General features: G+C 50.3%; 1 protein-coding gene across 1 annotated transcript in view; it reads right to left on the bottom strand.

The window, feature by feature from the left end:
- ptchd4 (patched domain containing 4) overlaps positions 1-7,069 on the bottom strand; it is a 14,238-nt gene extending 7,169 nt beyond the window's left edge. Inside the window, exons 1-2 of the mRNA XM_060041574.1 lie at positions 6,179-7,069; positions 1,170-1,665 (exon numbers count right to left, since the gene is read on the bottom strand). Of these exons, the coding sequence (XP_059897557.1) occupies positions 1,170-1,665; positions 6,179-6,745 (1,063 nt within the window). The 5' untranslated portion in view covers positions 6,746-7,069. The remainder of the gene's footprint in view (positions 1-1,169; positions 1,666-6,178) is intronic.
- Between the last annotated feature and the right edge of the window lie 7,931 nt (positions 7,070-15,000).

Raw genomic sequence — 15,000 nt, forward strand, 5'->3', positions numbered from 1 at the left:
TACTGTCTAACCCCTACCCGCTCCTTAATGACCTGTCTCTGTACTGTCTAACCCCTACCTGCTCCTTAATGACCTGTCTCTGTACTGTCTAACCCCTACCTGCTCCTTAATGACCTGTCTCTGTACTGTCTAACCCCTACCTGCTCCTTAATGACCTGTCTCTGTACTGTCTAACCCCTACCTGCTCCTTAATGACCTGTCTCTGTACTGTCTAACCCCTACCTGCTCCTTAATGACCTGTCTCTGTACTGTCTAACCCCTACCTGCTCCTTAATGACCTGTCTCTGTACTGTCTAACCCCTACCCGCTCCTTAATGACCTGTCTCTGTACTGTCTAACCCCTGCCTGCTCCTGCCGTCTCTTTGGGTGTGTTCCTCTACGGTAGACTCCTCGCTGTCCGTCAGTCTGATCGGGGCTCTCCCCAGTCGTGGTACTAATCCCCATCCTTCAATCATGAATCCCCAACCCCCCCCCCCCCCGGAGAGGAACCCCTCCCAGGGAGCTTCTGAGGGTTGTTTCTTGTCGCCGCGGAGACGAGCACACTACTTGAGCTGTCATGATTCACCGTCCCCACGGAGACAGGCGTGCCGCTGAGCTGCCATCATTCAGCGTCGCCATGGAAACCAGCATGCTATTGAACTGTCTGTCATGATTCTCCGTCGCCACGGACACGGGCCCGCTGCTGAACTGTGTTGATACGCCTTCGCCACCTTTGACCTCTGGGTACCCTCGGCGACCGTTACCATGGTGATCCCCCAGCCCCCCCTCCCGGCCCCCGGTCGCGGTGTCAGCCCGTTGCCACCGGAGACCGACGTGTCAGTTCCACTTTGAGTCTGAAGCCTTCCTCCCAGACATTACTACGGTCACCGTCGTCAGGACAACCCTCGGCTACCGACTGACATGCTCACCACGTGCCTGGTTGTCATAGTAACGGACGTTGACGACCACGTGGCGCTGTGATCACGCTCGCAGGAAACACAGCCAGATAATTAGTGTACACACACACACACGTGCATACACATACGTACACGCACACCTGCACATACCTTCACACACACACACCACACACCCCAACACACACACACCCCTTCACAGACACACACACACACACACACACACACACACACACACACACACACACACACACACACACCCCCTCCCGGACTCACCCATGGCGAAGAAGGGGACCCCCAGCAGCGTGGCGTTGAACTTCCCGTCGGAGATGACGAAGATGCCGGCGGCGGTGACGCTGGCGATGCAGATGGTCAGCACGCCCAGCAGCCCCAGGAAGGGCTTCCCCCGCAGGCAGTCCCGCATGGAGGAGGACACGGTGGCGGCCAGCAGCACCAGCACCAGGCTCACCAGCACCTCCCCCTTGGCCAGCACGCCGGTGCGGTGGAAGTCACGCCACAGGCTCCCTGAGGTGAGCGACTGCACCTGCAGCTGGTCGGTGGCGTGGGGGGGGCGCAGGCGGGCCAGGCGCCGCACCAGGGCGCAGAACTCGCTCTCCCAGCGCTCGGCGATGGCGTCCTGCACGGGCGGGCCATGGTTGCGGAGGTAGTAGGTGATCTGGACGGCGCGCGCAAACTTCACCTGCTGGTCGCGGCTGTTGGGCGAGAAGGACACGCCCCCCAGCTGGTGGGCGATGAAGGACACGCGGCCGGTCTGCGGGGGGGGGGGGGGGGGGGAAGGGGGCGGGGGGCGGGGTTAGCGGCGGTACAACAAACCAGCAGAACACCTGAACCTCACCTGAGGAGGACCTGCCGGCTCCTCCTAGCTCACCACCTCTCCTCGCACTCCTCTTCTCCTCTACTCTTTGAAACAGACGACACCGTTAGCTGAAGCTAGCCGCAGCTGAGGCTAGCAGCTATTAAGCTAGCACGCCGCTGAGGCTAGCTGCTATTTAGCTAGCCCATCAGGTGCGCTACGATAGCAGCGCTAAAGCAGTCAAGTAAGATTTTGAGGAGTGATGTCATGGTTTTAATGATGTCATTTTTTAATGATGTCGTGTTTTTAATGATGTCATGGTTTGAGGACTAATGTCATGGTTTTAACGATGTCATGGTTTTAATGATGTCATGGTTTGAGGAGTGATGGTTTTAATGATGTCATGGTTTGAGGAGTGATGGTTTTAATGATGTCATGGTTTGAGGAGTGAGGTTGTTGTTTTAATGATGTCATGGTTCATATGATTTCATGGTTTTAATGAAAGTTTTGAGAAGTGATGCCTTCAATGTGTCCTCCTGCATTGAGGGTTGTGTGGGGGTTTTTGAGCAGGTGTTCCCACACAGTGAGGAGCAGTAGAAGCGGTAGGATGTTATGCAGGATGGGTATAATGAGGTCGTCCCATCAGCAGAGCATCTGTCTCCTCACAAGAGGAGGTCCTGACGTCTGATCCTCCTCCTCCTCCCTCCCACCTCTCCTCAGTCCTCGTTCAGCATAGAGAAATATCTCAGGTTGCACTAGCAGTGAAACTTGGTGGCTGGGAGTTGTAGTTCAGAGGCAGTTGTTGTTGTAGTCCTGCTACAGTTGCTGCTCTTTGAGCTACTCCTATAGATAGTTTATGAGAGGTCCGTATACTTGAGGAAGGTATGGGAGACAGAGGGGAGGGTATGGGAGACAGAGGGGAGGGTATGGGAGACAGAGGGGAGGGTATGGGAGACAGAGGGGAGGGTATGGGAGACAGAGGGGAGGGTATGGGAGACAGAGGGGAGGGTATGGGAGACAGAGGGGGGGGTATGGGAGACAGAGGGGGGGACATCCACCAAACGATCACGGGCAGGATTTGAACCCGGGTTGCTGCGTTCAGGACTGTGCCTACATGGTTTGCGCTTTAACCCGGGACGCCACCAGGTCTTTATACTTCTGATCAAATGCTATTTTATACAAGTAGTTACAGGTGAACAGGTGTAACGTCACCTGTGTCTGCAAAAGACTCAAGACTCACTTGTTCCGACTCTGAACCAGACTAGACTCTGCATAGCCTCCCCCCCGTTTGTCTTTCTTCTGACAAATGTAATCTGTGCTCTAAATGTACAATGAAAATGTACTCGTGTCATTAAGGTCACGAAGCTTCTGAGGGAGACTCTAACTTCGACTTCAGGAAGGTTCAGTAAAGTTTGTTCTACTTCTCCCGCGAAGCGTCTGTCCTCGCGCTAACACCATGCTAACGTCCAGGCTAACCTCCCGGGAAGCGCTTGGCTGACGTCAAGGCTTATGCCACACTATTGCCATGCTAACACCCAGGCTTATGCTAGGCTATAATGAGAGTTACATTGGGCTAATGTGGAGCTAACTCTGGATGGTTCAGGCTGCGTTTGTGTGTCTTTGTCTGGCGCACACAACACAATGCAGCTGTGTGAATGTATTGTTTCCGAGCAGAGTGTTTGTAACGTAATCGCCGGTAATTGCTCGGGGATCTCAGACGGCTCAGGCTCTCGTTGCCGTCGTGTAATTGGTTGATTCTCAGATTAATCTAAAGGACTTTCACAATGGGCTCTCATCGTGGACTGGCTAAAGCTCACAGCAGCTGGAAGACCTTAGTTCTTAAATTTAAATAATGCCGTTAGACATCACCCAATGAACACAGTGCATCATAATAACGTAACTCCGCCCACTAGCTGATGGGTTCCTCATCATCTCATCGTTGGCGCTTAATTAACTAAATGTGTAAGAATCTACATGGTACAGTACATACATAGTACACAGTACAGCACACTTAAAGTATCTAAATAGTGTATGTTATATAATGGTTTAAGAGTTACAAAGGGATAAAATGTTGTTGCAGATAAGATATTCACCTTGATCAACTCTAAAACATCAGAAGTTGGCAATTAGCAATGCTCCAATGTTAGCATTACATGCTATACATGCTAAATACACACAGACGCTAATCGGAGGACATTTCGTGCACCGCTTGCTAAATCACTCAACGGTCGTGACTCATTCACATTCTCGTCCTCCAATAGGGTGCCTCCGTCTCCCGTCGTCGCGGAGATGAGGCTCTGCCAATAGGGTTATGATTTATGAGGTCATAAAGCACGCCGCGACCTCCGCGTGACTTTGCTGAACTGCCTGGTGACGTCCAATCACAGCCAACCCCCCCCCTCCCATCCCCACCCACCTGACCACATGGTATATAAATATACAAGTACTTCTGTAATACTTAACATTGCTCTATAAATACACTTCTATGAATATTTGTTGGCAACGGTGAAGCATATTCTGGGATACGCGGTGCCAAGCAATATCTTAATGAACTTCCTTGCTGTGCTCATATTTGGGTTAATATTGTTCTGATGTATGGCTACCCTGCTGTGAGATGATATATTGGTATGCTACAGTGCTAGCATAAGATGGCGTCATCAAGCTAACTCAGTCCTACTCAGCACAGTATATCCATACACAGTCTATATGTAATGTAACCTAAAACACAGTTTAAAGTGTCTGACTGAGGTTTAATACCGTGTTTAGGTTTAAGTACCTTATGAATGAAATTAAAGTATGGTTTATTGGCTTTATAGCGTGAGAGCAGAGGCTTAGTTATCAAATAAGGCCCCTCTGGTATTTCTCTGGCCGTTATTTTGAATTACACTCAAACTGAATTGAATGAGATTTGAATGCTGTAGGGTATCATGAAACTAAATCATTATGTTGCGTTTGTGTCGATATATTACAAAGGATACCTGAAAGTCTGGTGGACAGTGTCTCTGTGAATGGTGACAGAGTTTAAGTTGTAGCTCCATTATGAAATTAAATTGAAGATATATTTGCATTAATATAGTGGCTGTGTGCTTGACTTCTGGGTATTATATCCAAAACACATTTATGAAAGGACTAGTAAAGAGATTAGACAACAAGAGATGGAGAAGACAAACTACAAGAGATAGATAGTAGAGATGACAAACTAATAGACATGAAGAACCCAAACTACTAGTGATAGCGATGAGAAACTACTAAAGATAGAGATGAAAGACAACTAGAGATGACAAACTACTAGAGATAGAGGTGACAAACTACTAGAGATAGAGGTGACAAACTACTAGAGATAGAGGTGACAAACTACTAGAGAGATAGAGGTGACAAACTACCATAGAGATGACAAACCAGAGATAGATACTGATGACAAACTACCAGAAATAGAGATGGCAAACTACTAGAGAGAAAGAAGACAAACTACCAGAGATAGAAAGACAAACTACCAGAGATATAGATGGCAAACTACCAGAGATAAAGAGGACAAACTACCAGAGTTAGAGCTGACAAACTACCAGAGATAGAAAAGCAAACTACTGGAGATGGAGATGACAGCTACACTATGTTATATTTAAATGGCTTCTCCCCATCCTTTCACTATGTGCACATTAACTAGTAAAGTACTACACAGTACACACGGGAGTACTCATCTCTGCTCATTAAAATATACATAAAGTGACGTGTGTGTTATAAAATATAAAACATGAACTCACAACCTTCTCTGTACTGCAGTACAACTTTGATCTGCGGCTCACAGACCAACAAACCAACCTTATCTGTAGACCGTTATGTTCCGAACAGACCATGACATTATTCATCATGAGAGAGGGAGAAAGAGGGAGAGAGCAAGATGTTCTATCGCTTCACCAGTTTGGTTTAAACGGCGGAGAATGAGCTCTCCCCCCCCCCCCCCGCCCCCCCCCCGCCCCCACTGCGCCAGCCTCACACGGAGTCCCGCTGGAGACTCCCTGCATGGGGCCCTCAATCTCTCCCCCCCCCCCCCCCCCCTCACCCCGCTCGCTCCCCCCGGTTGTTTAAGAACAAACCGACCGACCGACCCCCGCAAGGACCGCTCTGGTGCTGCAGCCAAGACACACACACACACACACACACACACACACACACACACACACACACACACACACACACACACACACACACACACACACACACACACACACACACACGACCCCCGTTCATTCACAAAGACAGCCCTGCCAACCGCTGCAGCAGCAGCAGCATTTCTCTCATTATTCACTCACTCACTCACTCCCGCGTTCGCGACGGCGGTGACGTCAGCCAGACGGTTGGAATAAAAAAAAGCCTCTTTAACGTGTTAGCGTGCGGCCCGCGCGACGCCGCCGGTTTAACCGGGTGCAGAGCGGGGTACGGGTACCGTCTCCCTCTCGGTGGTCGTCCTCACCTTGAGCGTGGTGTTGGGGTATCCGAGCGGCACCTTGTGCACCGAGCTGTTGGCCAGCACCGCAGACCGGATGTCCTCCAGCACCGTGACGATGTCGTCCCGCAGGCAGCTCTTGTCCCGGTGGCTGAGCACGCACAGGTGGGCGAAGGTGTAGTTGAAGCCCTTATAGTTGACCTGCAGATCCAGCACCTGCTGGTGCACGAGCAGCACCTCCCGGGCCAGCTCCAGCACGTTGCCCCCGGCCCGGGCCAGCAGGATGAGCCGGCCGTAGCGCCCCGGGGTGTGCAGGTCCGAGTACAGCTTGTGCTTGGACTGGTCGATGGGGAACAGGCTGTTGGCCAGGCTGCGCTCGATCTTGGCCAGGCTGTGGGTGGGCGCCACGAGCGCCTCCAGGTCGGTCTCGGGCTCGAAGCGGCTGAGCACCGTGAAGCCGAAGATGATGGTGAGCACGGCGGGCACGGTGAGGAAGAACACGGGGTGCCTGCTGACGAACAGGCCGAGCCAGTAGAATGACGCCTTCAGCCCTCTGTGGAGGACCTGCCGCAGCATTCTCCCCCGACCGAGCATCCACGCGCCTCATCCGCCTCGCGCCGAGCCAACACACACGCAGACACGCACGCGCACAGCAGCCGCTACGTGCACACATGCGCGCGCGCACACACGCACACACGCATGCCGCTACACCTGGAACACAGCAATGCAGCAATTCGCGGAGGAAAGATGGACGCACGCGACGGACGGAGGGGTTTGATGCGGCGTCAGTCGACGGGAGCGGACCGTGTGAGGCTCGCGACGGGCCATCCCGCCTCCGGTACTCCCGCTGCTGCCGCCTCGCGACGCTGGGCTCTGCATGCGTGCGTCGGCTCGCCTCCACACTGGTGCACACGCGCAGCCACACTCGCGGTACCGCGACTGGTTTCTGTGTTTAACCGAGTCCATGTGGTGGGAGGAGACAGGGGGGGGGGGGGGGGATCGGGAGGAGGGGGAGGAGGAGGTGGCTGCTGGTTATTTTTGGTCCAGCGCTCGTGCAGCGGCGGGAGAGTTGTGAAATATTCCCGCGCTGCAGGATGGCGGGATGGAGTTGGCGGGGATCCGCATCATGAATGGATGACAGATCTCAACGGACGACCCGACTCGGTACCTGCTGCGCGAGGACTCGGACTGTACCCGACCGGTGTAGGGGATGATGTGTTCTCAAGGGGACGCGCACAGCCCGCGGACACAGCTAAGCCCTTAGCCCCCCCCCCTCCCCTCTGTCATTGAGTGTTTGCTGATAAAGTGTTTTATGTAGCCCCGCGAGACGTGGACGCTCAATGTCATGTGATGACGGGGTGTTTTCATCCAGCAGATGTTCCCGCCCCCTGGAGGCAGGCGGGGGGGGGGGGGGGGGGGGGGGGGAGAGGAGGGAGAGGAGGGGGGAGTGGACAGAAGGGAGGAGGATAAGAGAAGATGGATGAGGAGGAGATGGAGGAGAGGAGATTCAGAAGAGGAGAGGAGGAGGTAAGGGAGAGGAGAGGAGATGAAGAGGAGAGGAGATGGAGGAGGAGGAGGAGGAGAGGAGATGAGATGGAGGAGGAGAGGAGAGGAGGGGAGAGGAGAGGAGGGGAGAGGAGGAGAGGAGAGGAAATGGAGAAGAGAGGAGGGGAGAGGAGAGGAGATGAGATGGAGGAGATGGAGAGGAGAGGAGGAGGAGGAGATGGAGATGGAGATGGAGGAGGAAATGGAGGAGGAGAGGAGATGGAGGAGGAGAAGAGATGGAGGATGAGGTGAGGAGATAGAGGATGAGGAGAGGAGTATTCACGAGCCCTGTAGAGGGATGCCATAAGTTGAATGTCAAGTGTGCTTCAGTCTAAGTCCTCTCTTGACATTGAAGTCCATCCTTTTAATGGAGAGTGTGAAACACACTTCACCCTCCACCGTGACATCACCACAGGCTAACCCCCAGTGTGAAACACACTTCACCCTCCACCGTGACATCACCACAGGCTAACCCCCAGTGTGAAACACACTTCACCCTCCACCGTGACATCACCACAGGCTAACCCCCAGTGTGAAACACACTTCACCCTCCACCGTGACATCACCACAGGCTAACCCCCAGTGTGAAACACACTTCACCCTCCACCGTGACATCACCACAGGCTAACCCCCAGTGTGAAACACACTTCACCCTCCACCGTGACATCACCACAGGCTAACCCCCAGTGTGAAACACACTTCACCCTCCACCGTGACATCACCACAGGCTAACCCCCAGTGTGAAACACACTTCACCCTCCACCGTGACATCACCACAGGCTAACCCCCAGTGTGAAACACACTTCACCCTCCACCGTGACATCACCACAGGCTAACCCCCAGTGTGAAACACACTTCACCCTCCACCGTGACATCACCACAGGCCTAACCCCAGTGTGAAACACACTTCACCCTCCACCGTGACATCACCACAGGCTAACCCCCAGTGTGAAACACACTTCACCCTCCACCGTGACATCACCACAGGCTAACCCCCAGTGTGAAACACACTTCACCCTCCACCGTGACATCACCACAGGCTAACCCCCAGTGTGAAACACACTTCACCCTCCACCGTGACATCACCACAGGCTAATCCCCACCTTGAGTGGCTAAAAATAGGGAATTAGAAAAGCAGAAGGTTAATACCTAAACTAATGCTAAAAATACCTATTAAAGACATTATAGCCTTTATTGGCTAAACAATATACTTGTGAATGAATGTATACGTTAAAAGTAATAATAATTAACAGTGCTCAACAATATTAAATGTAAAAATACTCAAAAACCCGACAGCCACTATAGCTTATGTTTAAAATAGAGAGGAAAATATAAAATTTCTTTATATTATTTTTATTTGTATATTATATCATATTTATATATATATATATATGTGTGTATATATATATATATATATATATATATATAATTAAATAATTGGGTTTTTGTCAATACCCAAAGAATACTACTACCAATATTAATAGCATCCCCCCTCTGTTAAAGGTCCAGTATAACTATCAGACACACGTGCTATGATATGAACCCATCCTGTAACATGTTCTGAAACAAGGCTCCACTACTCTGAACCCGTGAGTCATGTGTTGATGTAATGGGGGCGTGTCCTCTGGGCTGAGACCTCAGTGTTCTTCTGCATCGTGACAACATGAACTCCTCACAGACTCCCGTTATCGCTCTCATTTAGACTCTGAATGCACGCCGAGGCACGCCTTCAGCAGATCCTACTGACCTAGAACATAGAGCTCTGATTCAGCATCATAGAGCTGTCTCCTACTGATCTAGCTCTATATAGCTCTCTGTCTCCTACTGATCTAGCTCTATAGAGCTATCTCATACTGATCTAGAACCATAGAGCTCAGATTTAGCACCATAGATCTGTCTCCTTCTCATCTAGCACAGTTTAGGCTGCTATAACTGATAGACTGACAGACTGAGCTGTGATGAAGACCACACTGCTACTGTGATAAAGGAAAGTCTTTCACTGTGATGGAGAACACACTCTCACTGTGATAAAGCGCTGACTGTGACCCATAAAGGACAGACTGAGCTGTGATGAAGACCAGACTCTACTAATTAGCTTTGAAGCTTAGGAGCTGAGGTGTGTGTGCGCTCTGAATTTGGCTCATAACCAACATTCCTTAATCACTTTGAACGACTGTGTGTGTGTGTGTGTGTGTGTGTGTGTGTGTGTGTGGTGTGTGTGTGTGTGTGTGTGTGTGGTGTGTGTGGGGGGGTGTAAACAATAAAAGTACTGGAACAAGACGAAGGGAAAATGACCATTTCCTGACAGTTCTAAAATTAGATAACTGATGCAGTGTTTTTTTAATCCTTTGGTTTCTATAAATATGAGCTGGGTGTGATATGTAATCCTCCTTTATTTGTTGCTTTCAGAATAAAATCCCTCTGTCTCTGTCTGAATCTGTCTCTCGCTCTGTCTTCCTCTGTCTCTGTCTCTGTCTCTCTCTGTTGGTCTTTCTCTGTCAGTCTCTCACTCTCTCTGTTCTCTTTCTGCCTGCGTTTCTGCTCTCTCTCTCTCGCTCTCTCTCTCTCTCTCTCTCTCTCCTCTCTCTCTCTCTCTCTCTCTCTCTCTCTTCTCATCTCTCTCTCTCTCTCTCTCTCTCTCTCTCTCTCTCTCTCTCTCCTCTCTCTCTCTCTCCCTCTCTCTCTCTCTCTCGTCCAGATAATGCCTAGCTTTCCAACCCTCGTTCGTAGACAGACCACTAGGAACCGGGGGCTTAATTATCTATAGTGTTACGCTGATGTTAGCCCAATGTTAGCCAAATGTTAGCTGAAGGTTAGGTTGATGTTTAGCTTGTTGTAAGTTTAATGTAAGCTCAGTGTTCGCTCAATATTAGCTTAAGATTAATGATGGTTTGCCTAATTTTAGCATATTGTTGGTTCAGTATTATTTAAGGTTCGATCAGTATTTGCCCAGGGTTTGTATTATCAATGCAGTGACAAAAAGTAGAAATTTCCAGAATCTGACGTGCATGACCAGAGTCTTCCACAAGCCCGGTTCAGCCAGCGCAGCAGAATCACAGAAGAGTCGGCTTAGGGAAATAGTGACCACTGCAGGCAAGCTGGTGGCTACTAATTTAAATAATCCGGAACACTCTTCTCAGAGAAAGAGTTCTGAGTAAAGAAGACAACATTTTAGCAAATACAAAACACCCATTTTTCACCAACGTTTAAATATTACTCTCAGGTGGCTGGTGTCGATACCCAGCCCTCTCCAATATAGGACAAAACAACTGATTCATTCCACAATCCATCAGCTTTTCAACCGACATCTAAAAATAAGGTTTTAATTCCCCTGCTCAGCGGGTTTGACCAGGGAACACAATAGCCTACTGTTTTTTACCCATCATATTTATTTATTCTGATGGCATGTGAAATACTTGCCACTATGCACTTGCGATCTGTTGCCAGGGGATTGTGTGTTGGTGTCAGCCTGTCACAAGTCTAATGTCCTTATGCGTGTCCTTGTATTACCTGGGAAATAGGATTTTGGGGTCTTGAAAGTGTTTTTTTTTTTGATGTTGTTGGTCGTGGTTAACGGTCATGTGTCTCTATCTCAATCACTGAGAGAAGATTTCCCCAAGGGGTTAATAAATGATCAATCTATCTAGGCAGAGCTATCGCTAAGGCTAGTGAGCTAGTCATGTGTTGGGTAGTCCTTATGAGGGAGTCCTGCAGGTAGGTGTGGGCTTACTTGCTACCCCTAACTTTAAATATAGCCCAATGTTAGATTAATATTAGCTCAGTGTTAGCTTAAGGTTAGCTAAATGTTAGCTTAATGGCAGCTCAGGGAGCACTCACACTAGGCCATCTGTACTGTGCCCAAGTCCGTTTCACACCTGTACCGTGCTCAAGTCTAGATCCTTTGGCTAGTTTAAGCGCAATTACAATCAGGGCATTTAGCAGACGCTTTTATCCAAAGCGACTTACATCGGTTAATACACACATTGACACACCGACGGCAGAGTCCACCATGCAAAGGAGACAGCCAGCTCGTCAGGAGCAGTTAGGGTTAAGTGTCTCGCTCAGGGACACATCAACACTCAGCTAGGAGGAGCTGGGGATCGAACTAGGCAACCTTATATTAAGCACGCCAACCGTACTGAAGTCCACTTCAATTCTGTGGCTTGAGCACACTTGGGAGAGGTTTGCTCAGGCCACGGTACAGATGCTAATGAGTCGACACGCGCACACGCACCACTGCTACGCAACCTGAGCTGGATGAAGTATCGTCCATTGCGACCCTTCCTTCCCATTAAACAATAGTGGTGTGATAGTGACGAAATACCCCGTTCGTCACAGCCGGGCTTTCTTGGTTCACCGGAGAAGGCGGGGCTGCGCACGGAGTCTAGAGCTCTTTAGAATAATTTGCACACTCCCGAATTTTATTTTTAACTAACATATACACATATCTTTATTTTGCTGACCACTTGTTTTTATCCAGGTCAGTTCCGCTGCGTCTCTCTCGTAGATCGCACCATCTTTCACGTCTTTGTTTAATACGACTGCATCACCTTCTCTCACATGATCAGCATTTTGCGTACTTCCCTTTCTCTCAAGTTAGAAGTTAACTGCTCATGACCATATCGCTGCGTTGTCTCTGTTGTGACAGCGAATCAACACCACTACCCAAGCCCCCCCGGAACCGCGGAGCCGTCGCATTTACAACAGAATGGAACCCAATAAACCGCCAATGTGTGCAGGGCCCGGGAGGGTTAATCAGGGTTCTCGCTCAAGCAGGCAATTTTCCTCGGGGAGTTTAAACGTGCGCACCGTGATGCGAAAAGGCGTGCATAAAACAGCCTATTTGGCAGTGTCAAAACGCTCAGTGAGAGAGGGCTGTATCCGAGTAGAACGGCTCCAAATAAGCAACAAAGTCAGTAAAGTGTCAACTGTGTTCTCGCTTGGTGGCGACGTATTACGTCGTGATGATGTACGTACAAGAGGCAACCGTGGGCCCAGTTGAGATTGCCTAGTGTGAGCACAGGCCAGCGCACAGCGGGGGGGGGGGGATCGTACCTGAGCACGGTACAGGTGTGAAACGGACTTGGGCACGGTACAGATGGCCTCGTGTGAGTGCGCCCTCAGTGTTAGCTCAGTGCAAGTCTAGCTTTAGCTCAGTGTTAGCTCAGTGTTATCTTAATGAGCGTAGCATGTTTCGGTGACTAAGCTCTCCATTGTGCTGATGAAGGATTCTTCAGTGCGGACCCGACCACTTAACCCCGACCAGTTAATTCCTCATCAATCCCTGACCTCAGGCGTAAAAGCTTTTCGTTTCGCCTCTGCCCGTTAGAGAGTGACGTGTGTAAAATGAGGGTACAAGGATGGAAATACATTGAAATAATGTCTGTAATGTGTGATGCTAGGGTTATTATCTGGTGTGCTGCAGGAAGGACGTGCTGGCCATCGCCCCCAACCTCAAGGACTCATTTGTTACTTATTGTTGTCTGTACTGTTTTTATTTTTGCTCATACTGCAGTGTATCTCGTGCTGCTGGATGATGAGCGTTTGTCCTTCCAACGCTGGAACCTAGGACCTGTACGGGGTGATAAATGGTATACTAGAGAGTGCTCTCACCTTGAGTCAGCCTCTAATGATGAACGTTCATCTTGAGGCAGCCTCCAATGATGGACTAAGAACTCTCTTTTGAAGCACTGAGTCAGCCTCTAATTAAACAACTGGATAACCTTGAGGCAGCCTCTATGTTTATGACTTCATTAGGGCTAATATCAGAAAAGTTTGGCCTAAATATCACCAGCACATGAACTTTCCATCCTGTGGTGAATCAGACTATGCGTGAGTTAGGGTTTGTCCATGTGTGGGTTAGGGTTTGTCTATGTAAGGTTAAGGGTTGGTCTATGTTAGGGTTAGTCCATGTGTGGGTTAGGTTTAGTCCATGTGGGGTTAACTTCAGTTAGGGGAGTTCTGTCCTGTGATTGGCTGCCCAGTGTGTCAGTCGGAACACGTTCAGTAGATATTCATTCAGACGTTCAGTTTCCCTCCTCCAGACTGACGGAGTGGGGCGGTAAAGCCTCCATCAGCTCCACCTGAATTAATGATCACACTGAGGTGGTGTGGGGGTAGAAGGTGGAGGGGGGGGGTGTAGGTGTGTGTCTGTGTGTGAGTGTTTGTGTTTAGGTACGTGTGTGTGTGTGTGTGTGTGTGTGTGTGTGTGGTAAGGTGTGTATGTGTGTGTGTCTGTGTATGTTAATGTGTGAGGGCTTAGGTGTGTGTGGTGGCTCATTATATTTTGTGCCTCGTTAGTTATGGTTGAGCCTCGTTAATCAGAAAACTCAGTTACGGTGACACGGCTCTTCTCAACACACACACACACACACACACACACACGCACACACACACACGCGCACGCGCACACACACACACACACACACACACACACACACACACACACACACACACACACACACACACACACACACACACACACACACACACGGGGGGGTTGAGAGGTCATTGTCATTGTGTTCTGAAGGATGTCCAGATGGTTGAAATAACTTTCGGAGTTCCTGCTGCCAAGTAAGTTCATGTGAGAGAGAGGTGTGTTTCACACCTTAAAGGGTGTGAAACACACACAGACAGACACGCAGGCAGACAGACGGACGGACGGACAGACGGACGGGCGGACGGACGGAGACGCATGTAGAGACACAGGTTGGGGAGTCACACACTGATGGCCAACAACACTCACACAAACACAAACTCACGTGCACACACACACACTCACACAAACACACACACAAGCAAACAAACATTTACACAGACAAAGTGAACTGCTGGTGTCATCCTGATAGTTTTCATATTCCGTCTTCCTATTCGAGTGTCCCGGTTCTGTGACCGTCCTCTCTTCTGGCTGTCTGGCTGTCAGCCTCTCCTCGCCTCTCTGCTACCCTGCTGCTACACCCCCCGGGCGGCCTGGATCAGACGCCCCGGGGCACTGGCTCAGTGCTAACACCAGGCTAGCAACGGGCTAGCACTGGGCTAGCAACGGGCTAGCAGAGGGCTAGCACCAGGCTAACACCGGGCTAACACCAGGATAGAAGCAGGCTAGCAGCCGACTAGCAACGGGCTAGCACCAGGCTAGCACCGGGCTAGCAGCGGGCCAGCATCAGGCTAGCACCGGGCTAGCACCGAGCTAGCAGCGGACTAGCAGGAAGGTTTCTGTTGCGTCGAGGCGTCACCGTAACAACGTTTGACTGACAGGCGATCTCTCCCTGGTAACGGCCTCTGGGGGCCTCGGTCCTGGAGAT

The sequence above is a fragment of the Gadus macrocephalus genome, chromosome 21 (genome assembly GCF_031168955.1).
Source record: "Gadus macrocephalus chromosome 21, ASM3116895v1".
NCBI classification, from domain to species: Eukaryota; Metazoa; Chordata; class Actinopteri; order Gadiformes; family Gadidae; genus Gadus; species Gadus macrocephalus.